At 52.8% G+C, this 24,017-nt stretch overlaps 2 protein-coding genes across 2 annotated transcripts in view; both read left to right on the top strand.

Annotated features, from left to right (window-relative positions):
- The first annotated feature begins 524 nt into the window (after positions 1–524).
- Positions 525–7,202, top strand: LHX1 (LIM homeobox 1). The gene is made up of 5 exons (XM_068154981.1): positions 525–1,805; positions 3,050–3,276; positions 3,715–3,992; positions 4,664–4,829; positions 5,275–7,202. Exons 1-5 carry the CDS (start codon positions 1,636–1,638, stop codon positions 5,652–5,654), a joined length of 1,221 nt encoding a protein of 406 aa, XP_068011082.1. The 5' UTR covers positions 525–1,635; the 3' UTR covers positions 5,655–7,202.
- Positions 7,203–14,369: 7,167 nt separating this feature from the next.
- The window catches only part of AATF (apoptosis antagonizing transcription factor), a 47,720-nt gene continuing 38,072 nt past the window's right edge, over positions 14,370–24,017 (top strand). The window contains exons 1-4 of the mRNA XM_068154980.1: positions 14,370–14,465; positions 16,621–16,809; positions 17,379–17,795; positions 18,426–18,563. Coding sequence (XP_068011081.1) covers positions 14,381–14,465; positions 16,621–16,809; positions 17,379–17,795; positions 18,426–18,563 — 829 coding nt within the window. The 5' untranslated portion in view covers positions 14,370–14,380. The remainder of the gene's footprint in view (positions 14,466–16,620; positions 16,810–17,378; positions 17,796–18,425; positions 18,564–24,017) is intronic.

Here is a 24,017-nt window from a genome sequence, read left to right as displayed (position 1 = left end):
GTTTGTGCGGGGCATCAGGCCATCTGTCTGTCGGTCTGTCGGTGCAGTGCGGGCCTGGTGCAGTCTGTCCATCGGTCGGCCGGTCTGTCCGTTGCTCTGTTGGTGTACTGTGGGCCGACTGCGGTCTGTCCATCGGTCTGTCCGTCGGTCTGTCAGTGTACTGCGGGCCGTTTCGGTTTGTCTGTAGGTCGTTCTGTCCGTCGTAGGTTGGTGCGGGTCGTGCGGTCTGTCCGTCGGCCTGTCGTTCTGTCACTCTGTCGGTTCAAGTGCAAGCCGACGTCTGCTATCTGTCGGTCTGTCTGTCGATCGGCCCGTCTGTCGGTCCGTTCGTGGCGGGTGCAGAGCGGCGGCGCCCCGGCGGCTCTATAAAGGGGCGCGGACGCCCCGTCCGGTGCTCGGCGCTCGGCGGGCGCTGTCGGAGGGGTGGGGTGGGGATGGGTGGGGGTGTGTTGGAGAGATGGGGGGGGGGGGGAATGGCAGCATCGGCGCCGCTGATTGGCCGTGGCGGGCGGTGACGTGGACGCGCGGTGCATAAGGCTGCCGGCGCGGGGCTGCCGGGAACATGCAGAGCGCCCAGCGCGGCCGGGACGGCGCGGGCAGCGCCGCGATCCTGCCCTCCGCCCGCCCTCCCCTCCCGCCCTCCCCCTCCGCTCCCGGCACGGCACCACACGCCACACCGACACCGATACCGAGGGAGGTGGAACAAAAGCCGGTAGAGCCGGGCGATGCCGCGCCGGCTCGGTGGGAAAGCGGCCGGCCGCCGCGGGTAACGCGAGGGGGGTAGGCAGGAACCGGGCGCGACCGTATCGCCGAGACGTCGAGGGAAAGAGGAGAGGAGAGAGAAAGAAAGAGAGGACGGAGCGAGGAGCCGCGCAGCGCCTGAGCCCCCCCTCCATCCATCCACCCACCGCACACACACCCCCACCCACCCGCGGAAGGACGGCGGCCCGCTCCGTGGTGCGTAGGGCCATGTCGCGACGGCGACAGGCAGAGCCCCTCTGACCGCTCTCGGGGCTCCATGTCCCCTTTTGTTATTTATTTTTATTATTTTTATTTTTGGGGTTTTTTTCCCCCTCCTTTCACTTCTCTTTGGGAAAAAGCACTTTGACTCCTGACTGCTCTACCTCAGACCTGAGAAAAACTCATCACGCTCGCTTTTTTTCGGCGGTTTTGTCTTTTCCTTTGATTTTTTCCTTTTTTAATTTTTAAATTTATAGTGGTTGTTGGTTTATTGTTGCTATTATTATTATTATTAATATTATTATTATTATCGTTGCTGTCGCGATTGGTAGCGGCCGGGACTCTGTGGTGGTGTGAAGCTCTGATCTCCTCGGGCTTCTGGGGTGGTTTCTCCTCTGTATCCCTCTAGGACACTCCAGCGAAGATTTTTTTTCTTCTTCTTCTTCCTCCCTTTCCCCCTCCTTTGCTTCTCCAAGGCTTTTAAAAACAAACACACACACACACAAATAATAATCAAACAAACAAAACAAAAGCAAATCAACGCCGGTGTCGTCGTCTTTTTCAAAACGATTTTGTTGGTTTTAATTAATTTTTTGGGGGTGGTTTCGGTTTGTTTTGTTTTTGCTTGACACCTGGGAACCAACATCCCCCCACCCTCAGAAATAACCAAAGACAATGGTTCACTGTGCAGGCTGCAAAAGGCCAATCTTGGACCGGTTTTTGTTGAATGTACTGGACAGGGCTTGGCATGTGAAGTGTGTTCAGTGCTGTGAATGTAAATGCAATTTGACAGAGAAATGCTTTTCGCGAGAAGGCAAGCTTTACTGCAAAAACGACTTCTTTCGGTGAGTACCGGCCCGCCCTGCCCGCAGCCCTGCATCCTTTCCATCCATTTCTCTTTTCTTTGCTTTCTGTTTTTTTTCTTCTTTTTGGTCTTTTTTTTCCCCCGTGTGTGTGTTTCCCCCCCATTTCTCACACTGACCCACAAACGCCTCTTTCCCCGCTCCGTGAGAACACTCTCGAACACCCCGTTACTCCTCCGGGAGACCTCCCAGAGAAGGGGCCCCCGGGCACCCTGTCGAGGCGCGGCCGCTCTCCGCAGGCACCAGAGGAGCTTGAGTTCCCCAAAGTTGCCTTGAAACTATCGACCGGGGCGGTGCGGGCCGGGCCCCACTGCTGGCGAGCGGGCGGGGGCTGTCCCGGCTCCGGTGCTGCAACACTTTGCCAGGGCTTCTCGGCCCGGATTTCCGCGACCGTGAGCGGACCGGTGCACAGTGATGCTCCCAACATGCCTGGAGCCCGCTGCCGTCCTGGCGGGGAAGGCCCAGTGCGGCGGGGGTGCGCGGCTCGGTGGGCCCAGCGCTTCTTTTAAGCCGAGCCGAGGCTGCTCCCAGTGACAATGCCACCCCCTCGGACTGATGGAGAAGGGAGCGGGTACCGATACCCATGCATCCCGACGGGCCCTGGAGTAAATCCCGGGCTGGGAGCGGGCCCCGGCCCGCCGGTACGGGCAATAACGGGCCCGAGATGCCCACGGAGCCCTTCCCAGCGCATGCCGGAACGCTACCCAGAGCCCCGTCTCCCCTCTTCGGACACGATGACCGGCGCTACACCGGGTCCGCCTGCCGGGAGCCCGGTCCTGCGGGGAGCGCGCTGGAGGCACCGGTGCCCCATGCGGGCCCGGGGCTCCCCACCACCGGCCGAGCCTGGAGCGGCGGCTCCTCCGTCCGAGGCGCGGCCGTGGGCGATTAATAACGGCCAAGAATTTCTGCTTAATGTTCATTAGCGCGGCGTGAACCGATGAGTCGGGCGTGAAGGGGAAGCCCTGGTGTTTAAGCCATCCCGCAGCGCTTCATCTCCTGCCCGCATGGCGTCCTTTCTCTTTTGATATATTTAATTTCGGGCGTTCTCTAGTCAACAGCGAGAGCGCTCGCTGGGAATGCGCCGGTTCATCCCGTTCCATTGCGGGGCGGGCGGAGGCTACGGGGAAAGGAGCTGGGCCCGGCGGCAGCGGGCTGCGGTTGGTTCCCGGTGAGATCCCGCGGCTCTGATCCCCTCTCCCCGGCCTCTTCCTCCCCCCACCTCGCAGGTGTTTCGGGACCAAGTGTGCGGGCTGTGCCCAGGGCATCTCCCCCAGCGACCTGGTCCGCAGGGCGCGGAGCAAAGTGTTCCACTTGAACTGTTTTACGTGTATGATGTGTAACAAGCAACTCTCCACCGGCGAGGAGCTCTACATCATCGACGAAAACAAGTTCGTCTGCAAAGAAGATTACCTAAACAACAGCAATACTGCCAAAGAAAACAGCCTGCATTCAGGTGAGGGAGCGCAGCGGGCGGGTGCGGAGCGGGGATGAGCCCAGCCGCAGCTTCTCCCGAGGTCAGCCTGGCCCCCTTCTCTCCTCACTCCTCTTTATTTCTTCTCTACCTTATTTCTCCTTTCTTTCCTTTCTACTCTCCTTTCTCTTATCCTGTCTTTTTCCCTCTCTCTAGTCTGTCCTTTCTCCTCGCTACTGTCTTCCCTTTCCTTCCCTTCTCTCCCTTCTCTCATTTTCCTCTTCCTTCTCCTCTGCTTTCCCTCTCGTTTTCTTTCCTTTCCCTCTTCATCTCCCTTCCCTTCTTCTCCCTTCTCCTTTTTACTTCCCTTCCCCATGCACTCTCCCCTCTCCCCAGATCACTCCTCAGCCTGCCCCCCGCGATTGCTATTTCCCCCGGGCTGCCCTCAGGCTAACCGTGACCCGGTTTACTCTCCCATAGCCACCACCGGCAGTGACCCCAGCCTGTCCCCTGACTCCCAAGACCCTTCCCAAGACGACGCCAAGGACTCGGAAAGCGCCAACGTGTCCGACAAGGAAACGGGCAGCAACGAAAACGACGACCAGAACCTGGGGGCCAAGCGAAGGGGCCCCCGCACTACCATCAAAGCCAAACAGCTAGAGACTCTGAAAGCCGCCTTCGCGGCCACCCCGAAACCCACCCGGCACATCAGGGAGCAGCTGGCGCAGGAGACCGGCCTCAACATGCGGGTCATCCAGGTACCGAACCCCCATCCCGGGGACACCGAGCACGGCTCCGCACGCTGCGGGGGACGCGTAATCGAGGAGGGACCGACCCCCGGCAGCCCCCGCACCTCAGGACCGGGGGAAGCTCTGTCGTCGTTTTAAATCGTGATTTATGGGGCCGGCCCGGTCGGCGGGGCAGAGCTGCGGGTTTCCTATAGAAAGTCCTAAAGAAGCTGGAAATGGCATCGAAATTAATAACCAGAAATGTGAGGGGTTAATGGAGAAATCAGGGGGGCAAGGCGCGGGAATTGCGGGGAGGTTTATAAACCCGCGGCGCTGAGGGTAATGGGGGGTTAAAGGACCATTAAGGACGAGGTTAGATTGGAGAGGCTCAGTGTGAGGGTAATTAGGAGTAAGATCGTCAGGGTAATCAGAATTAACTCAATCATTCTTGACCTGCAGTCGGCGGGCGCCGGGGAACCGGGTTCACGTGTCGGGGTCCAGTCCCGTTTGAAACGAGGCGGAGGGGGGCACGGCATGCACCGGTCGGGGCCTGCCGAACAACAGAGATCCTGCGGAGTGCTGAGGGGGGACGTTGAGGCGGGGGGGGTTGTTGTTGCACGGTGGGACCCGAGCTGCCGTGAGCGAGACCCCCACGGCCGCGACTCCCTTTAAGCGCCGGTTTTCTCCCGCCGCTGGCCTAGGTCTGGTTCCAGAACCGGCGCTCCAAGGAGCGGCGCATGAAGCAGCTGAGCGCGCTGGGTGCGCGGCGCCATGCCTTCTTCCGCAGCCCGCGCAGGATGCGGCCGCTGGTCGACCGGCTGGAACCCGGAGAGCTCATCCCCAACGGGCCCTTCTCCTTTTACGGAGGTGGGTAACGTGCGCCACATCCCCGCTCCATCCTCCCCTTCCTCATGCTCGGGCTCTTCACTCCATCGCCTGGGCCGTGCCTCTGCCGCCCAAACCCACCAAGCCCTTCCCGGGGTCGGATTTCCTGGCTCCTCGAGGGTCGCTTGCTCCGGGGTTATTTCTTTGCTCCCGGGGGTTCCTGGAGGGATCTCGTTCCTTTCATGGAATCAGAGAATCGTTTGGGTCGGGAAAAAACCTTTAAGAGCATGGACACCGTGGCAGTGTTCCCCCGCTGCTGCAATAAGGGATGCTTGGGAATGAGCCAGAGCCCGGCCGAGCCGTCAGCTCGGTCCCTTCTTGGGGTCAGCCAGCTCTGGGTGAGGCTTTGTGGCACCCCGTCAAAACGCTCTCCACCCGCTTCCTTCGCCCGTGCGTCACCTTCCCTCTGTCTCTCCTTGTCCTCCAGATTATCAGAGCGAGTATTATGGCCCTGGAAGCAACTACGATTTCTTCCCACAAGGACCTCCTTCATCTCAAGCGCAGACCCCCGTGGACCTCCCGTTCGTGCCCTCCTCGGGGCCGTCAGGCACTCCCCTGGGGGCCATGGACCACCCCCTGCCCGGACATCACCCCTCCAGTGAGGCTCAGCGCTTCACTGACATCATGTCGCACCCCCCAGGAGACTCACCCAGCCCCGAACCCAACCTGCCCGGGTCCTTGCACTCCATGTCTGCAGAAGTCTTTGGCCCCAGCCCTCCTTTTTCTTCGATATCCGTCAACGGTGGTGCTAACTATGGCAATCACTTGTCACATCCACCCGAAATGAATGAAGCAGCTGTGTGGTAGCTTTAAAACAAACTGGGTCTAAGTAAGTGATGATCATCTAGTCTGCTTATTGTTATGGTGTACAGAAATGAATAAATATAACATCTCTCCTGCCCTAAGACACTATTTCCTTGGGAATGAACTGAATCCAAATCGCTCCAAGGCAAGCTTTGCTCTAGACCAGGACAATCTTCATGTTATGGTTGTATCAGACAAGCAAGGGGACTCTTTTTTGTACCATTGACAAAGGAACTGGTGAAGCTGTACAGTACAGTGCTGCCAATGCCGTAGGATGGCGTTCGGTTTGATTGCCCTGCTCGGATGTCATCCTAAAGAGCCACAATCCGTAGAAACTTCTCATTTTAAAAGCAAACAAACAAAATTAATAATTGAATGAAGGAAAGGTCAAAGGAAAGGGGGATAAAAAGCCTCAAGAACTCTAGCAGCCCCGGTTAAGGATGGTTCTGGCATTCTGAATCTGTTTGTTCATTTTGTCTCTCAGAAAGCTCGACAACAAGAAACTCTTTTTAGCTGCAGCCATCTCAGCCTGCTGACGATCAGGTGGGACAACTTTCCTTTCGGTTTTGGTTTTTTTTTTTGGGGTTTGTTTGTCTCCTTTGTTTCTCTTTTGTTTTCCAAAAAAAATATAGCAAATACTAAATGTTAAAGCCCTCAGCGCCAACTCTTCTACCTTCACAAAGCTACACGTACAAAAACCTCCTCCTCATAGCAAGGGTCACCGCCCAGACCTCTAACGAAAAATGACTTGAAAAAATAAAAACAAAACACAAAAAAAAAAAAAGAAACACAAAGTATTCTACCTTCACAGAGAGAGAAAAGCTAAACAAAAAGACTCTATTGAACTAAAAAGCAGTCAACTGTTTACGTCTAACGTTAAATTCAGGAGCTCAGTGTTTTACTAACGAATCCTGTTTTAGAACCTCTTGTTCAAACAAAAACAAAAACAAAAACAAAAAAAAAAAAAAAGAAAAAAAAAAAGCAAAATATTTTGAGCAACCAACCAAAAGAGTTCGTTTTTCCTTTTCTGTCGACGTTCTAACAGATTGCAGGGCTCGTGGTTCACTGTGCTAGCTCGTAAAAGGTGTTGTTTACAGAAGGCAAAGAAAAAGACAAGAACCCCGCAGAACCCAGACAGTCGCCAAATAAAGCAAACCTATAGCACAACTCCTGTAAGGTGCTTCGCACCAGCAGCCCCGGAAGGTGTTTAAAAAGTGTTACAAAGGTTAAACCACAAACAAACAAACAAACAAACATCTTTGCTAATTTTTAGTCCTGTTGAACATTCATGGAATTGTTAATATGACTTATATAGACCCACACAGGTTTTATTTTTGTGTCTTTAAAATAAAAGTCCAAAATATTTAAATTTTATGGTCAAATATGCAGTCGACAGCTGCTACTTTTTTTCTTTATATATTAAATTTCTCATATGTCTTTTATTGTTCTAATAAACCTAAGCTTGTGTGACCTCCAGTGCATATTAGACCATTCACTGTATGAAAGAAAACATGTTGGATAAAATTTGTGCGTTTTTAATAAAATTAGAAAATCTGATGTTTAGATAACTCGTGTTTCATTTGATGTTTTAAGCGAGTTTTCCTCTGGGTCCCCTTGAGTCAAAACAGCCCCGGGAAAGGCCAGTCCCGCGCTGCTGCTGGCCCCGGGTCGCTCTCTTCCCTCGGAGGAAGCCTAAACCCTGCTGCCGCTGCAGCTCGCGGTCAGGGGCAGCTCCGCCGCACTTCCCGCCCGCAGCCTGGGCTGCGGCAGTGCAAACGATCCCTGCCCTTTAAATTCTGAGAGGGGAGAACGATCCGAGTGCCAAACGGCTCAACTGTTTGTGCTCTGTGCGGAGAGAAAAACCTTCTCCGCAGGCTGATTTCATGCCCAAACCAAACCGCGCTGCAAATGTGCAACACTTGCAGAGGTACCGGCTTGGATCGATCTGGTTTTACTGAAATTAATTCTCCGAAGGTAATTTATTTATATTCCCCACCCCACCCCCCCCCCGCCCCCGTTGGATGGTTTTGAAGAGAGCATAACCTCAGTGTCATCAGAGTAATTTTAATCCTTTTATTTCAAGCTGATGCAAAGTCAATTGTTTAATAGCTTCTGCAATAGATGAAGTTCTCTGAAGGGCAGCGGGGGCGAATGCTTTGCTTTGCTCTAGACTGAGAGTAATTTTCTTGGTGAGAAATGAAACAAAACCAGGTCTAGAGCCTCCTGAAATGAGCGGCTTAATGTTTTCATTCTAAATGATCGCAGCATCCCAAATATTCAGCTCTTTAAAAGCAGAAGCCTCGCTGATTCTGACAGGACCTGGCTTAGAAGCAAAGAATTCGGTTTGGCTCTGGAAAGTCGAATCCTGATCTCAATGTTTCCCACCTGAGCTGATAGGATGGGATGGGCCAGCCCTGCCCCGCTCCCCTTCATCCCTCAGCTGCCCGACTCCGGCTGCCTTTTCATTCGATGCAGACGCAGAAACTGACGCTGGAACACTGCCGCGCTCCCGGCCGCTCCCGCGTTCATCTCTTTGCTCTGAGAGGGGGAAACAATCCAAACGCTTTAAACTTGTCTGAGTTGTGATTTTCAGTGGTGATTTCTTATTTTGCTGTCGACCTGGTTTCTCTGCCCAGCAGAGGCCACCTCGATGAAGCAATAGTTCACTTGAAACGCAAAACGTCTTACCTAATAATCTAAAGATTATTAACTCTCTGCAAGGGACCTGGTCGTGTTCCTACCAAAAATGCTTCATGCTTTATTAAATACCGGGGAGGCTTCTCGGGCTCCTGGACTCTGTGCGGGACTCCTTTATTTGTCTTCTGCGTGGCTCTGATGTTTTGTTGCCGCGTTTTTGCATTTATAGAAGCACAGTAAAGGCTGAGCTGTTTATGGCAAACTTTTACTCATCTGGGTGAGTGCTGTTGATAAATTCTGCTTGTTTGTGCTCCCTCTCCGAGCTGCTGCTTTATTGTGGAATCAATTATTTAAATTTTAATGAGCATTTCACCAGACGGCCTGGTGTTGGAGACAACATCTCTGCCAAGTGCCTTTGCTTTCGCCTTTTTTCCCCTGTCCTTTTTCCTTTCTTTTGTTTATTTCCCTCTCATTTTGATCCTTTCATTTTTGCTTCCTTTGTTTCCTTTCAGTTATTTATTTCAGGTTTTTTTATTCCATTTTTCCTTTATTTTGCCTTTTTTTTTCTTTCAGGTTTTTGTTTATTTTTTTTAGTTCTCCTCATCCTTTTTTTTTTGTTTTTGTTTTTTGTTTAAATATGTTGAGGTTTTTTTTGGTGTTTGTTTCCGTACCAGGGTGTTTGCGCAGTTTATTCTGTGTTCTGATGTGATATGGTTCAGTTTAGGTCAGTGGCTTGAAAAAGGGAGGGAGAGGAGCCCGTGCCTGCTCCCAGCGCCCATCCTTTCCACTTGCCCCTCTGCGGGCAGCCCGGGAGCCGTTCCCGTGCTGAATGCCGAGCGTATCCTTCTGTGCTTCCCGGGAGCCGCTCCGGAGGCCCCAGCACTCCGCAGATTTGAATTCTGTGCTCTTCAGAGCCGCTCAGCGTTTCTGAAGACCCTAATCCAGCAACAATTGCACAGTCAAAACTCCTTTTGAAATCATTGTCACGTTGGGTTCTTGTAAGCCCTTGTTTACAAGAGCGTTTCCATTGACTTCAGCAGCACGACTTGGGTGAATAGGGGTCTGCAGAGCAGGGCCTCGGAAAAATCTGTGCTGCTTGGGTGGGTTTGGCCTGAGGTTGCCGATGCTGGAGCTGCAGAGGCACGGCTGTGCCATGTGTGTGACTCCACAGCTGGGCACAGAACTGCAGAGGTGTTTTTAGGAGGAATTACTCTCTTCAGCCTTTTCTTCCCTTGGCTGCTGCTGGTTCTGATGACCTTCACCTTGTTGCTGTGTCCCAGCAGAAGATGCAGCCCAGTGGCATTGCAGCCCAGGCCTGCCCACACAGTGTGGGATGGCACCCACGGCCGTAGCCAGGGTGAGTGGCACGGATGGAGGGAGGCTCCATGGTCCACTGCACGAGGCTGGGGACTTGTGCAAAGCCCTTTGCTGTCTGCTAGGGAACAGGCACAGGGCAGACAATGAGAGTATCGTTCACGTTGAGCTAATCCATGCGGAAGGTTCCTCCTGCTCACCGGGGTTAAAGCCTCCTGAGCTTCCAGCCCCCAAGCAACTCTGCTTTTGGCCCAGACCGGCTGTGTGCCGTGTCTGGCCGCACCGTCCCTGGGCTCTGCCTTTGCCTGCGTCCCTGGTCACTGCTGCTGGTTATTTGCTCAGGCCTTTGCTGGCAGAACAGGAGACTGGTGAAGATTTGCATCCCAGGAGTAAGAATTTCCTTAACTGCTAATTTGCAGACAAGTGCTGTGCATTATTGCACTGTGTGAGCTCCGTGCTGAGCAGTGCTGCAAGATACAAATCTATCAGGAAAGACAATTGCAAAATGCTGGTGGTGATGGGCATGCCTCTGCCATCCTGGGAACTGGCACATGCTGCAGTGCCCTCTCAGGAAAGGTTCCTTTTGCCACAGTCTGGTTTTGTTTTGAAGGAACAAGAGTGTTGTGTTTAAGCTTTGCTTGGTCTCCCAATGTTAGACATAAGTGTTTGCAGCCTCCCTTTCTGCTCCTACCCCTAGCAGATAAATTCACATCTATTAAGATTAAGTAATTGATACATATTTAAATTCTTCCAGTGCTGTGGAGCTGGGAGTAAGGAATCGTGATGCTGGAGCAGGTTCTGGAAGGTCTTTTGATGATAAATCTTTGTGGGATTGCTGTCTTCTGTCTCTTTCTCAGTAACATTTGTGGTGCTTTTAGGGGCAGAGCAGGGGTCATGCTTAGAAAGTGGAGTTGGTTGTGTTCTGGAGAGTTTTTATTTGTTAAATGCAGAATCATAACAGAAATGGGAGAGTTAAGTGGCCTGGCAGGTAGCTGACCTTCAAATGTTGAAATCTCCATACTTGGGGTTGCTGGAGCTGGCATGGCAAGGGTGCTCCTAAGGCAGCTGCTCCTCCTGCAGCCTTTGCAGCCGTTGTGCTGGGGCTGCTGAATGTGCTGCTCGGGGCTGCTTTTGTTGTGTGCATCATAGGCTGGCTTCAGGGAATCCCCCTGCCCCTCTGCATCACCCTTCTGGGGCTGAGCAGCACAACTGCTCTCTCTTCAGGCTCCTGTTACAAGCTGCCTTCAAATCCAGGGACAGCTCTGCTTTGGTGACATTTGGGGCATTTTTTTAGGGAGCATTTTGACAACCACAAGGAGTAGAGTTTTATTTTCCTGCCTGGGTTTTACACAAACTTCCTTCCTGTCCACTCTGACCACGTAAAGAGGCTGATGGTGTCTCACGTGGTTTGGCATGAGCCCTCAGCTCTGCTGCTTGAGGGAGCCCAGGTTTGCAGGGCAGGCCCAGTTTGGACAGGGGGCACAAGCATTGCTGTGCACAACAGACCTGAGCTGGGAACTCTCCCCCAGCCCCACAGGCGTGGGAGGGTTGCTGGCAGCAAATGCTGGGTGCAAGAACCCCTGAGGGGGAGCACAGGGAGGCCTTCCTGGGCATAAAAAATAGCATTTTGTGCTCTGCCTAAACAAAGTCTTTTTGTTTTCAAATTGTAGCTGGGTGGCCTTTAGAATGCTCATCTGCTGGAAGCCTCTTCGGGCTGCGTGTCGGTTCCCCCATTATATTTTTAGAGGGAGGAACCATGAATGGTTGATTAAATCTTTAAAACAATTGTGGTTTGGGGAGGAGTGAAGGGTGAGGAGCAGCAGAAAGACTCAAGTAAATAAAAACCTGGAAGAAAATAGTAATAAATATTTATGAGGAGCGTGGGGGTTTTATGTCCATCACCTGAATTCCTTGTTATGTAATTCCCTTAGTGAGCAGGTTTGACCTGTGCTCTTTCCTGCTTCTCCTCAAGCATTTGTTTTTCTCCTCTTTTCTTTCTTTTTTTTTTTTGGTGTGCTGCTGATTTAAGAAGAAAAATCTTAAAATAGAATGCCATGAAATGGAAAAGGTTGGCTTGGGAAGCGACATTTGCTGGCCAAAGTGTGGGGCAGAGGAGCTGAGCTCCGGCTCGTTGCTATTTTTGCCCTCGCTATGTGGGTCAAATCCTGCCTCTGATAATGCAATTCAATTAAATTCAGCAGACACTGCTCTGGCATTGTAATTCCCGTGGATCTCTCTGGGAATGCCGTCGTAGCTCAGTGCCTGCAGCCCACCTCCTTCCACCACTCTGCTCCCCGAGGGAAGGACCCAGCCCCCGGTGCTGCTGGGTGCAGGTTTGGCAGCCGCTTCCTCGCTGCTGGTGCTGTGAGCTGCTTGGCATTTCCCACACGTTTCTTTATTTGTATATTTAGGCAAAGAAATGCTCTGAGAAATGGATTTGTGTTAATAAGCTGTAATTCCACAGACACAGGAGGAGGATGAGGTCTCTCTCTCTGCCAAAGGCGCCCTCGTATCTGACAATTTCCTCTCGGATGACACAAGCTCCACGAGCGCAGGGAGAAGCTGAGTGGTAGGAAGGAAAAGTGCTCCTCGTAGTGCAAAAATCCACTTGTTCGTCATCTGCTCTGCTCAGGCTGCTGTTGCCATTTTAGCAAACAAGCATGCAAATACAAAGGTGAAGTTGAGAGAGAAAATGCCAGAGGAGTGATGCCAGGCTGGTGACTCCTGCGTGGGGTTGGGCAGCAGGAGGAGGGTTTCGCAGAGCACGCCCTGGCGCGTCGCAAGGCTCTCCTGAGCTTCCTCAGTGAGGATGCTTTGATGATGTATTTTTTTGTGCAGATATTTTCTCTGCATGATTATGAGGCCAAAGCACGGCAGCATGGTTTGAGGGCATGTGAACCAGAAATTAAAACCAAGCCCGAGACTCTGATTTAATTACTCTGCTAAGTGAAAGGCAAAACCGAGAGGATAAACAGCAAAGGATGGAGAGTGGTGGTGGAAATGTTTTAACAGCCACGACCTCCACACACTGCATTGTCTCTTTGCTGTTGCTTTATAGTGGCTGAACCTCCTTAGCAGAAAGTTTGAATCTCCAGCTCCTGCAGCTGTGCTGATCAGTGGGGCTGGGGTAACCTGAGTGAGTCCCAGTGTGAGGGTCTCCCCGTGCTCCCTTGGCACTGGTCCTGTGCAGTGCTCCAGTTTGAGCGGAGGAGGCTTTTCTCCTTCACATTTGCTTTGCACTGAGGGAAGTGAGGATGCAGGACACAGCAGAAGGAGGTCTATGAACCCTTCAAGCTTCCAGCTGTGCCAATGTGAATTTTGCTGTGTGATGTGCTGGATGAAGGGTTCACATCCAGCAATTGCCCTGTTCCTCACTGGCTGCAATCCTGCCCTCGCTGCTGTGGGTGACAAAAATGCTATCAACTTCAAGCCCATTTTTTTCCCCCAAAGGACTAATGCAGCTCTGAGTATTTTATATGAATCATATTGGGTGTATTTCCTTTAACCATCACTAGAATCCTCTCTCCTTTTATTAACAGTTAGGTTAGAGACCATCCCTTGTTCACAGAGGTTTGAAAATGTATTTCTGCAGGAGGCTTGGCACTGGGTTTTGTTAGGCAAGTGAGCTGCTCAGGTAAGCACTTGCTTCTGCTGCTTCATGTTCCATAGATTTATTCCCCCAGGCTCCTCCCTTTGTTTATGATGGCATTTTTAACTCTGGAAACAAAACACCTGCAAAGGAAAGGTGAACAAACCAGCTGGAAGGAAAGGCAGGGGAGGCACACAGTGCACATCTCCTGGGTCATGACTTTTCCTGCTCTTAGTTAAAAACCAGCCCCAAACCAGCAGTGCTTCATTGCACATTGCTGGAGCAATGGCAAACCTACATAGCACAGAGTGCAGAGCAGAGTAGCTGTCAGTCGAGCTGTGATTGAAAAAAACAAAACCAAACACAGACTACAAAACAAAGTTGAAACAGGCTTGAAATGCTCAGCAGCACAGAACCTGAGTACAAATGTGCATTTCCAGTGAACGCTGGGGGCTGGAGAATCTGAACTGTGCAGTGGCCTGCCCCGTGCTCAGTGCCTGCACCGTGCTCAGAGTCACACAGTGTGATAGCGAGAGATTTGAGAAGGGAGAAGGTGTATGGGGTTTTTGCAGTTGCCTCTTTCCTCGGTGCCTTCGAGGATCCCAAGCCCCATCCCAGGTTGTGGGGAGCAGCAAACCCCCGGGGCTGGAGGCCAGTGGTAATTAATGATATTCCTCTGCCCTCTGTAGGAGAATTCCTGCATGGACACTGCTGCTGCTGCGGGATGTAGCTGCATCCCGGAGTGTTGCTGCTGCTGCTTGGCCTCGACAATCCTGCATCCTAACTAGAAAGCACGGGTGGATTAATTTTTATGGCGTTTAATAGCAGATAAGGGGTGGGGGAGAGTCTTGTCCTGACAAGAGGAGCAAGCAGCTCGCACACCTCCGAGCTAGGGCTGGAGCTGGTACCGAGCTGTAATCAGACTTCGTTTTCATAGCGCCGCTACGGCCGTGCTGCTAGGCTTCAGAGCACCGGGCGGGCACCAGCCCTCACTGCTTCCACGGACACGGTTAGCGCTAGTCCCTCTTCCCTTCCCTCCGGGCCGCTGCTGCCCCGGAGTCAGCACGGGCTCTGGCCTGGCGGGCGCTAGGACCCCGCGGGACCCGTCCCGTGCCCGCCGTCCCGGGCCGCTGGCCCCGCCCCGCGCCCCGTGCCAGGCCCCGCCCCGCGCCCCTCCTTCCCTGCCAAGATGGCGGCGCCCTTAGCGCAGCAGCTGCAGGAGCTGCTCGACCCCCGGCCCAGCTTCCACGACCCCGAGGACGATGCGGAGGAAGGTGAGGCAGGGCCGGGAGGAGGAGGGTTCGATACCCGCGGCCGGCGGGGGCGGTCGGGGCCGGGCCGGGCGCTGCCGGACAGGCCGCACGTGGTGCCGCCGCTGCGGGGGAGGGGGCGCGGCCCGAGCGTGGAGCCAGGGCTCGGCGGTGCCGCTCCGTGTCCCTCAGCCGCGGGCGGCGATCGATCACCCCGCTGTGCCCCCAGCTCCGGCCCCGCCGGCATCAGCTGCACTGTGCCCGCGTGGGCCGCGACCGGCACCGGGCCGGGACCGCGTCGGGGATAGCCAGGGAATCCCCTCGGGGTTCGGGGCTTCCCCGGGGGTTGAAATCACCTCAGGGATCGTCTCCGGGGTCAGAGTTAGCGCAGGGATCGAGGTTACCTTAGGGATCACCTCGGCGACAGGGTTACTTCAGGAATCGCCACGTGGATCTCCGGCAGACAAAGGTCTTCTTGCCCGAGTCGTGGGTTTGGAGACCCTCGCCCCTTGCCCCGTGCATGTAGGTAGCAACATCACCTTCTCGAGCCGCTGCTGCTACTTCCTTGACTTACCCTCTCCAGAGCAGCTTCCCCGCCGAGCGGCCGAGCCACGGGGCAGGACCCATCCCGGGCACGTCTCACCCAGGCGCTGCTGCAGCTCCGCAGACCGCGAGAGCCCTGCCACACGCTGCCAGCCTCGGGGGGCAGCAGGCATGGCAAACGCTGTGCCAGCCGGCATGGCAAACGCTGTGCCAGCAGGTATGGCAAACGCTGTGCCAGCCGGCCTGGCTCCTCCGTAGTGTGAGGGCAGTGGTGGCTTGCAATCAACACCTTAGTCACCACTGAGGAGATCCCTGCAGTCAGCAGAAGCGTTCTCCCGGGTCTGGTGCTCAGGCTGTAGTTTCAGGCTTCATGTTTTAGTGATGCCAAGACTGGGAGGATCCATCGAGTGCCACAGGTCATTCTGTATCTGCCCTTCTTGCCCATCCATTCCTTGGTGATGAGCATCTTGCCACCCTCTTCTCTCTGGAGTGACTCTTCTGTCCTCTCCCTGCATTTAGACCAGGTCTTGCTGCTTTGAGTACGAGCCGGAGATGATTATGGTTTTGCCTCCCTCCTGCCTGAAGTGAACGCCGGTGAGGCATTAACATCGCCAAGCACACATTAGCAGAGCACTCAGCAATGCTCAGCCAGTTGGATCACTCAGCTGGCTGGACAAAGCTAACCCTGTAATTTTGCATACAGGGAGCCTTGCACATGAATGAGAACAGGGAGGGGGTGGATGCTGTGATGTGTTCTCTTTGCTGCACTGCTCCCTTCCTGTGCCCTGGGGAAGGTGGGTGTGAAAGAGGGCAATGAGCACAGCACCATCACTTTCTCTGCTTAGCCATTCCCCAAGGTTTACATATTTATGTAGCACATATACAGAGCAAGAGGCCAAAGTGCACCTGAGTTGCAGTTGTCTTCATTTAATCTGCAAGCAAGTGTGAGCAAAGACATTCCAGCAGAGTCCTCCACCCAGAGGACTGCCCTTCTCATGGGAGCCTCATCCATCGGTGGCAGAGCTTGGAGAGACTTTGTCTGGAGCTTTGTCCAGCTTCTCTAAAGTAAGGAAGAGGCAGGGAACAAGATGTGAATGGGGGCAGCACCCCCTCAGACAGGGAAGAGTACTCAGCAGAGTTTCTGGTGTTTGTGGCAGGTGAGCCCTCTGGTACCTAACCCATGCATGGAGAAGTCCAGAGTGCTGGGGGGGGGCTGGAATTGTTCTTCCCACAGCTCTCTTCCTCCTGCAAAGGTTCACCTGGCTGCAGAGAGGTCACAGGATGTTTTCTGACAAACAGCCTTGGAGCTGTCTTGTCTCTTCTGCTGGATCTTTTGTAGGCAGAACTGGTGCTGGTGTGCACTGATCCCACATCTGAGGCTTTTCCTCTGCTGCCCCAGCAGCTTTCCCTCTGTGCAGAAAATGTGTGCTGGCTTTGCTTCACCAGGCAGGGAAGAGCCTTGCTCCCTCCAAGTCAGACTCCTGCTTGAGTCCCTGTTGCCTCCAGCTCACCTTGTAGTACAGTTTTGGTTGTGGAGCACCAGGAGTTTCCATGGCTCCTTCCTGCAGCTGCTCCGTCTCCTCTGAGACTCAGTTCAGTTTAGACATCTCTCCTCCTTGTTCTTTTCCCCCCACAGCTACAGCTGCTAAAGTGATTGACAGATTTGAGGATGAAACTGCAGATGACCTTTTGCCTGTTGGTGACATAAGGAAAGAAGCTTCAGCCTCTCTCTTGGAGGCTGATAAAAGGTACAGAGGAAAAGCTACGTCTCGCAAGGCCTTGCAAGAAGAGCTCTGGGGAGATGCTCTGTCTGAAGAAGGGTCTGGTAAGAAATCTCCCTCCTTTTCCCTGCACTGCTGAGAGTTTGATGTCAGCACATTAGCTGAGCTAGAGCCATCTGAACTGAGGTGACAAACTTGAGGTCCCTGTTACAGGGCAACAAATGGATTTTGGCCTGAGGGAAGGGGAAATCCCAGAGGAGGTCACTGACAGAGGCTGAGGGCAGAGTGGGACTGATTCAGGTTCTGTGACTGAGTGCTGTGTGGAGGGAAGGAAACAGCTCCCATTTTTAAGCCAATGTATCCTGAGAGCTGGGAAATTTGTACAGATTCTTGTTTTCAAAGTGCACAGAGCAGATTCTAACCACCTGCTCTGCTTCCCATGTCTCTGCTTCATGGGAGGGCTGAGCCATGGACCAGCAGATTGCTGCAGAAAATGTGACCTGGGAACTTTCAGTCACCATGGCCTTGTGTGTTTCCAGCCTTCATCCAAAGCAAAGAGTAACAGCAGACAGGGCTAAAGTCTGGGGCTGGGACAGCCCAGACCTGCAGCTGCTGCATGCTGCAGCATGGTCTCCTGTGCTGTTAACTAACTGTTTTCTCTTCTAATTTTTAGCTGAAGAAGCATTAGAGGAGTGGTACAGTGGCAGTGAGGATTCAGAAGAGAACGGCAGCTTAGGCAGTAAAACAGAGGAGAAGCCCAGCAGTGCTGGCAGTGAGCAGGAGGATGGCTTGGAAGATGATGAAGAGGCAGATGTGTCTGTCAAGGCCAAGGCACCAAAGTTCAGCTTCCAGAGTATCACAGACTTTGAGAAGTTCACAGAGGGGATGGATGATGCAGGGAGCAGCGAGGGGGAAGAGGAAGGTGATGCCAGCGTGGAAGAAGGAAGCGATGAGGAGGAACGTGAGAGCGAGCCCCACGCCGGCGTCAAGGAGAGCAAGGACTCGGAGCATGATGAGGGGATAATGACATTCTCAAAGAGAGAAGAGGCTGAAGAAGTAGAGAAGGGAAGAGCTGTGAAGAACCAGCTAGGTTTGTGCATGTTTGCTTTGTGTTTCACAAGGCTTTCACCTTGCTGACGCTCCAAGAGCTGCCTGGGTTAGTTAGGAAGCTCTCCAGCATGTTAACCTGCTGGTGTGCAGCATCCTGCCTGTGTGCTACAGCAGCCCTGGTGATGTGCAAATGTTCTGTGAAATCTGCTGTGCAAGCTGGTGGCACTGCTGCTGCAGAGCATCCCCTTCTGAGGTGCATTCAGCCACTGGCTTCATTCCACCAGCACTGAAGCTGCTTGCAGCGTTGGTGGGGATGGGCACTTCCGACCCCGTGGTGCTGCGCAGTGGTGGGGATGCAGCTTTGTTTCTGTTCCAAGTGTCAGTGCCAAATGCCATTTCTTCCTATCCTACTGAGCACTCTTTGCAGAGTGTCCTTTTAGATAGGGCAGCCAGGGGGTGATGTTTGTGTGGATCACAGAGTTGCACTCAGGGTCACAGGATGGGATTTGGGATGCTGCTTTGCGGTACCAGCTCTGTGCCGAGTCAGTGCACGCAAAGATTTTCTCCACCCAGGAGTAATGTAGCCCAAAGGAAAGGGCCTGTGCTGTGAAATCAGCAGCAAGGGCTGTGGCTTGCAGAATAATTGCCTTGTTTTCTCTCTGTCCTGAAGCACTCTGGGACCAGCTGCTGGAAGGGAGAATCAAGATGCAGAAGGCACTGGTGACAGCCAACCGGCTCCCACAGCCGGATTCCTTCCCGCTCTTCAGGAAGGAGGGAGGACAGGAGTTTGACAACGCTGTTGAGAGCTGTAAGGACTTTCCAGTCTTTCTACTTGGGGTAAACTCTCTAGCCTGGGTGGGGAAATGCTAATGGCAAAAAGAGGGCTTGGAGTGGTGTGTGTCTGTAGTGTTAGCTCCTGGCTTGCCTTAGCCATTGTCAGGTGCAAACAGAAACCAGAAGGTGTTTCCTACCCCAGCAGCCTTGTCTGCAAAGTCTGGTTGATCTCTGCTAGTGGCCTCTTGTCACTTAGGGAGTGTTGGAAAGCCTCAGCTCAGGTCCTGCTGCTGTTTCTGGTTCATGTGGGAGTTGAGGTTTTCTTATCAGTTTGGTTTCATCCCTGCTTTGGTTATTGCTGTCCAGGAGCCCCAGCTCTGTGCTGGGTCAGCGAACACAAAGGTTTGCCCTGACCAGGAGAGAGGCTGTGCTGCTGAATCAACAGCAAATCACTTTTCAGCTTGGAGCTGCTTCATCTGTTCATTTCTTAGGGTCCCTGTTAATGATCTGATGAGATCTGGAGTATCTCCAGTGTGCTTAGTGCAAAGTACTTCAGGCTGTTGTGGGTCTCTTTCATTTTTAGACTTGGAAGCCTTTTTTTTACTGGCCTCAAGGTAAGTGCACAGGGAGAGAGATCAATGCCTGGGATGTTCCCCTTAACTAGTGCAGATATCAGCTGGTGTCCATTTCTCCCTGATGTGTTTATTGTCTTCTCTCCAAGCCCAGACAGGTGACAGTGTTTGTACACAGGTGGTTCTGGTTTCTAATCCTGCCAGGCAGAAACTAATGAACTTCACAAGATACTCTCCCAGGGATTTTCAGTGATAAAGCTGAGCCCAGGAGCATGTGAAGCTTGCCAGGCTGCTTGTCCCTTTCACTTCTGTGTCTTCTTTCCCAGCCTTGAGACAGTGCACACTTCCCAGAGGGTTTTAGCTTTGTAGGTGCTCAGGGAGGACCCCTGGAAGCCCCATGGCATGAACCAGCTGGGTGGGAATGCTGTAGTGGTGTATGTAGCCTTTCATCCTGAGCATCACATCTGAACCTGCACATTGAGAACATTCAGCCTGGCCTGGCACAAGGCAGCCTAAAACTGGATTAGTTTTCACCATCATCAAACTTCACCCTGAGCCTTGCCCCTCAGTTTATGGCTCACACCTGAGCTGAATGTGACAGCTGAGTTACAGCTTGACTTACAGCAGGTGAGATGCTTCATGTTTAAAAGTTAGCTCTGCTGCTTTCAATTAAGTGATTAAGGGGGAAAAGGCAAACTCCCAACAATACTAAGCTGACCTTTCAGTGAAATAGGTGTTATTAATGTCTTTAATGAGATGCATTACAAACTGCAGCCAGCCCTGTGTTTCATTACAGGTCTAAAATGCAATATCATTAAAGACCTTTAACAGAAACAATGGTTGACATTTTGATATTTCCCATAAGCAAAATAGGTCCCAGAGCATGGAGCTGGGTACTGTACCTGCAGTGTGACACTGCACACAGCGCAGCAGGCAGCCTGAGCTTGCAGTTCCCCAGAGCACTAAAGGAAATTCCACTCTTGGTAACTGCTCAGTGGTTCCCTCCCCACCCTCTGCTCGTGGTCTGAGCTGTGGAGCTGCTGTGGGACACTCTGATGTCCCTGGTGGCCTGGCTTCATGTCCTGCTTTATCTGAAAACAGCAAGGAGGTAAAGCTGGGGTCAGCAGGGGAAGAGCTCTGTCAGATGAAAGTGAAGAGCTTAGGAACATTCTGCTGCCCTTGGTTGGTGTCTGCTGGTGTTCTCCAAGGGACCAAAGCTGTTCCTTTTAAAAACATTCTGTTTTTCTAGCTGCAGAGTGGAATTGTACAGTCAAGCAGGCTAGAGGAGACAGAGACTCCTGATGAGCTGCACTCTTTCCCAGTGCAGCCCTGCAGATGCTCCTTCCCAAAGCTGCAAAGGTTCATGGAATCACAGCATGGGTTGGGCTGGAAAGGACCTTAAACATCATCCAGTTCCTGCCCCCTACCATGGGCAGGGAGACCTCCACCAGCCCAGGTTGCTCAAGGCCTCATCCAGCCTGGCCCTGAACACCTCCAGGGAGGGGACAGCCACAGCCTCCTTGGGCAGCCTGCTCCAGTGTCTGCCTGCCCTCACTCTAAATAATTTCCTCCTGATCTCCAGTCTCAACCTGCCCTCCCCACCCTCATGAAATTCCTGGTCTGTGCTCACAGAAAGGGTGAATTTTTTTGAGTGGAAAATGATCCTTTGTGTATTTGCCTCTCTGGTGTCTCCTGCTCATGCCAGCCTCTGTGCAGCCAGTGGTGGTGGTGAAACCTCTCAGGGCTGGAGCAGGGTTGTGCTGAAGGGCTGGCAGCAGAGCTCTGTGCCTTGGCAGTGTCAGAGCCAAACCTGAGGGAGAATGCCCAGGTGATGGTTGGCTTCCAGATGTGGAGATGGGAGGTTAGAAGCCCTCCCCTCTTGTAGTTGTGGTTTCTGTGCTATTTCCTGAGGTAGTGTGGGGTGTTCCTACAGGAGAGGATACAACCTGCCTTGGACAGTCCTGAGTTCCTGAGATCTCAGGTTCTGGTGGATGATTTACTGCAAAATTGCTTATAAATTGAAGTAGAAAATGTTTTGCAGACCTGGCAGCTTTCAGGCTTCACACCCATTTGTCACCCAGCATTTCCCTTTGTGTATAGAACAAGAATTAATTAGGCTGCACTGCAGGAAAAGTTTATGGCCATAATTTATATAGGATGAATTTCTGTTTAAAGAGACAGCATTGCTTTGTCTGCACTGCTTGACTTTTTTCTTCCCTTTTTTAATCTTTAATTATATTCTTCCCCCCGCCCCCCCCCCCCCCCGTCATCCTCTTTACATACAAATTGGAGACCAAGCTGTGGGCCTGGAGCTCAGCTTTATTCCTGTGCTGCTTCCCTGGCAGAAGTCAGAGTGGGCTTTAGTGCTGCTCTCAGAGTGGCTGTGCTGGATGCAGTGCAGATGTGTGAGGGCTGCTGCACTGCACAGCTGGTGAGGCTGAGCTGCTGCTGCTGCCTGCAGTGGGCTGCTCCAGGGTACATTTGTATTCCCTCACAGCCTGCCTTCCAGCCTGGTCCAGGGCTGGAGCTGTTGCCTCTATTTGGGGTCCTGCACGTTCAATTAATGTTTTTCATAATCAATGTGAGTCAGAATTTGCAATCTGCTCCTGATTTGCACATTAAAGAGATCCATTAATTAACAATTCCAATCCCTGGCATGTTCCCCCAGGATCCTTGCAGTATTTACATAGAAAAGAGTGCAAGGTGCAAGTTTCTGTGCTGGGTCTGCCTGCAGACTGCATGCCTGCCATTCACAGCTTGGCTTCCTTGCAAGGGGGAGGGAGCTTAGGAGCAAATCTGCTGAAAATGTGGCCAGAAATCCCCTCAAGGGCAAGAAAGAGCCAGGGGAGAGGTGGAAGTGACGTCAGGGAGGCCGCATCCAGTGTCAGGGATTAAGCAGCCCCTGGGTTTGGGGCTTGTTGTGTTAAATCTTGGTGCAGTGGCAGGAGCCCACAATGAGGTGGGGGCAAGAGGAGTGTAGGAACTGCTGTGTCTCAGTCACCAGCAGCTGCTGCTGAGTGTGCCCTGGTGGCTCCCCAGCAGGGCCAGGCAGCTCTGCTCTTGCTGCTTTAGCTCCTGTAGAATTCTGGTTAAAAGTGCTACACTGAGAGGGTTTCAGTGCCTGCTCCTTGGTGCTGCACAGAGCTGGGAGCTCTGGCTCTGAAACCATGAAGTGCTCATGGCAGTTTTTAGCTGGTGGGAAGAGTTAAATCACAGAGACCCAGGTGAGGCTCTTGCAGAAGCAAGAAGCTGATGGGAGCTGCAAGGCTTTAAGTAGCCAAACACTTGTAGATGTTTTCATCTGGAGCTTGGTTCACTTCCCCACAGTTCAGGAGGCTCCTGAAGTGTCAGCTGCTGGCTGAATTGCTGTGGCTTTGCTTTCTTTTAGTTTGACTTCATCTGTCACAGAATCATTTGGGTTGGGAAAGACCTTTAAGGTCAATGAGTCCAACTGTGAGCCCAGCACTACAACTGCCCCACTAAGCCATGTCCCTCAGCACCACATCTACAGGTCTTTTAAATCCCTCTGGTGATGCCATGAGAGGGGATGGATTTAAGCTGGAAGAGGGCAGATTTAGAATGGAGATGAGGAAGAAATTGTGTACAGTGAGGGTGGGGAGACTCTGGCACAGGTTGCCCAGGGAGGCTGTGGCTGCCTTCTCCCTGGAGGTGTTCCAGGCCAGGCTGCATGAGGCCTTGAGCAGCCTGGGCTGGTGGGAGGTGTCCCTGCCCATGGCAGGGGGTTGGAACTGGATGATGTTTGGGGTCCCTTCCAACCCAAACCATCCTGTGATGATTCAGCCACTTCCCTGGGCAGCCTGTTCAGTGCTGTCAGTAGATTAGGAGAAAATTCTGGAACCCCACATTTGTGTTCCTCAGCCTGAGCTCAGGAGTTGGTGTGGAGCAGTGGTGCAAATGCTGGGTTTGGTGAAAGGGCAGAGGTGCAGGCTCTGTGAGAATGGATTTGCTGACTGCGGGGTCAGAAGGGAGCCACAACTGTTCAGTGCCATTTGCTCCTTGTGGAGCTGTGGAGAGGTGACACAGAGGCTTGTCTGTGTGTGTGAGCTTTAAAGGTCTCTTCCAGCTTGGAAGAGTTCTGTGATTCTGTGATCCTCAGTGGGTGTCTTACAGGGGGTGCTGTGAAGGAGCTTTATTCAAAAGCCAGGGCAAGGAGGGTGTGAGTGAACCTGCAGCTGCAGGAAGCAGCCTACTGCTCATAACCTCTCCCTGGGCTGTTTCCTCAGCTCAGAGGCAGTTGCTGGAGAGCTTCTATTAGACATTGATTAGTTATTCCCTTAAGATGCTGTAAGTCTCAGGTGCAGCAGGCCAGTGGCTGCTGTCCAACTGTTTTCTTGGGAGGCAGAGCTAAGAGGAGCACTGCTAAAGCGTGGCAGGACTGGCCTGGGGCTGCATGAGGCTGGGTGCTTGGTGCCCTCTGGGAAATGAAGGAGATGTTGGCTCTTAGCTCCTAAAATTGCAGTCCAGTCCAGACACTTGGACCCAGAAGTGTCCGTGTCTGGGGTGGGAATCAGAGCATCTGTAAGGAGTGTGCTGGCAAGGGGCTGTGCTGCTGCCTGGGGCTGTGCTGCTGCCTGGGGCTGTGTGGACCCTCGCAGCAGCTGCCTGAGCTAGGCTCTTGGTACAGCAGGTTGGTTAACTGCTCTCATGACAGATCTCTGTGGCTTGTGACTAAACAGCAGATTTGTGGCCAAGGCTCTTAAGGATGTGATTAAGAATCCCACTTACATTCATTGCCAGCAGGAGACCTGGGAAGGTGCCATGTGTTCCCTGCTCTTACATTCCTGCATATTAAACATTTCTGTGGCAGTGCTCAGGAGCTGCAGCTTCTCCTGGGCTGGTTCTGGAGTATTTCACTGAAAAGGGACTCAGGACAGGGGAAAAGGTTTCTGTAGTGT

The sequence above is a fragment of the Melanerpes formicivorus genome, unplaced genomic scaffold (genome assembly GCF_026170545.1).
Source record: "Melanerpes formicivorus ecotype bairdi unplaced genomic scaffold, bMelFor1.0.p_v2 SCAF_29, whole genome shotgun sequence".
In the NCBI taxonomy this organism is placed as follows: domain Eukaryota; kingdom Metazoa; phylum Chordata; class Aves; order Piciformes; family Picidae; genus Melanerpes; species Melanerpes formicivorus.
This window is presented reverse-complemented; position numbering and strand designations above follow the sequence as displayed.

Bases quoted from the DNA above. Each gene is read 5' to 3' on its own strand.
- LHX1 (XM_068154981.1), top strand. From the start codon at position 1,636: ATGGTTCACTGTGCAGGCTGCAAAAGGCCAATCTTGGACCGGTTTTTG. The intron at 1,806-3,049 runs GTGAGTACCGGC...CCCACCTCGCAG, and splicing joins TGCAAAAACGACTTCTTTCG to GTGTTTCGGGACCAAGTGTG. The intron at 3,277-3,714 runs GTGAGGGAGCGC...ACTCTCCCATAG, and splicing joins AGAAAACAGCCTGCATTCAG to CCACCACCGGCAGTGACCCC.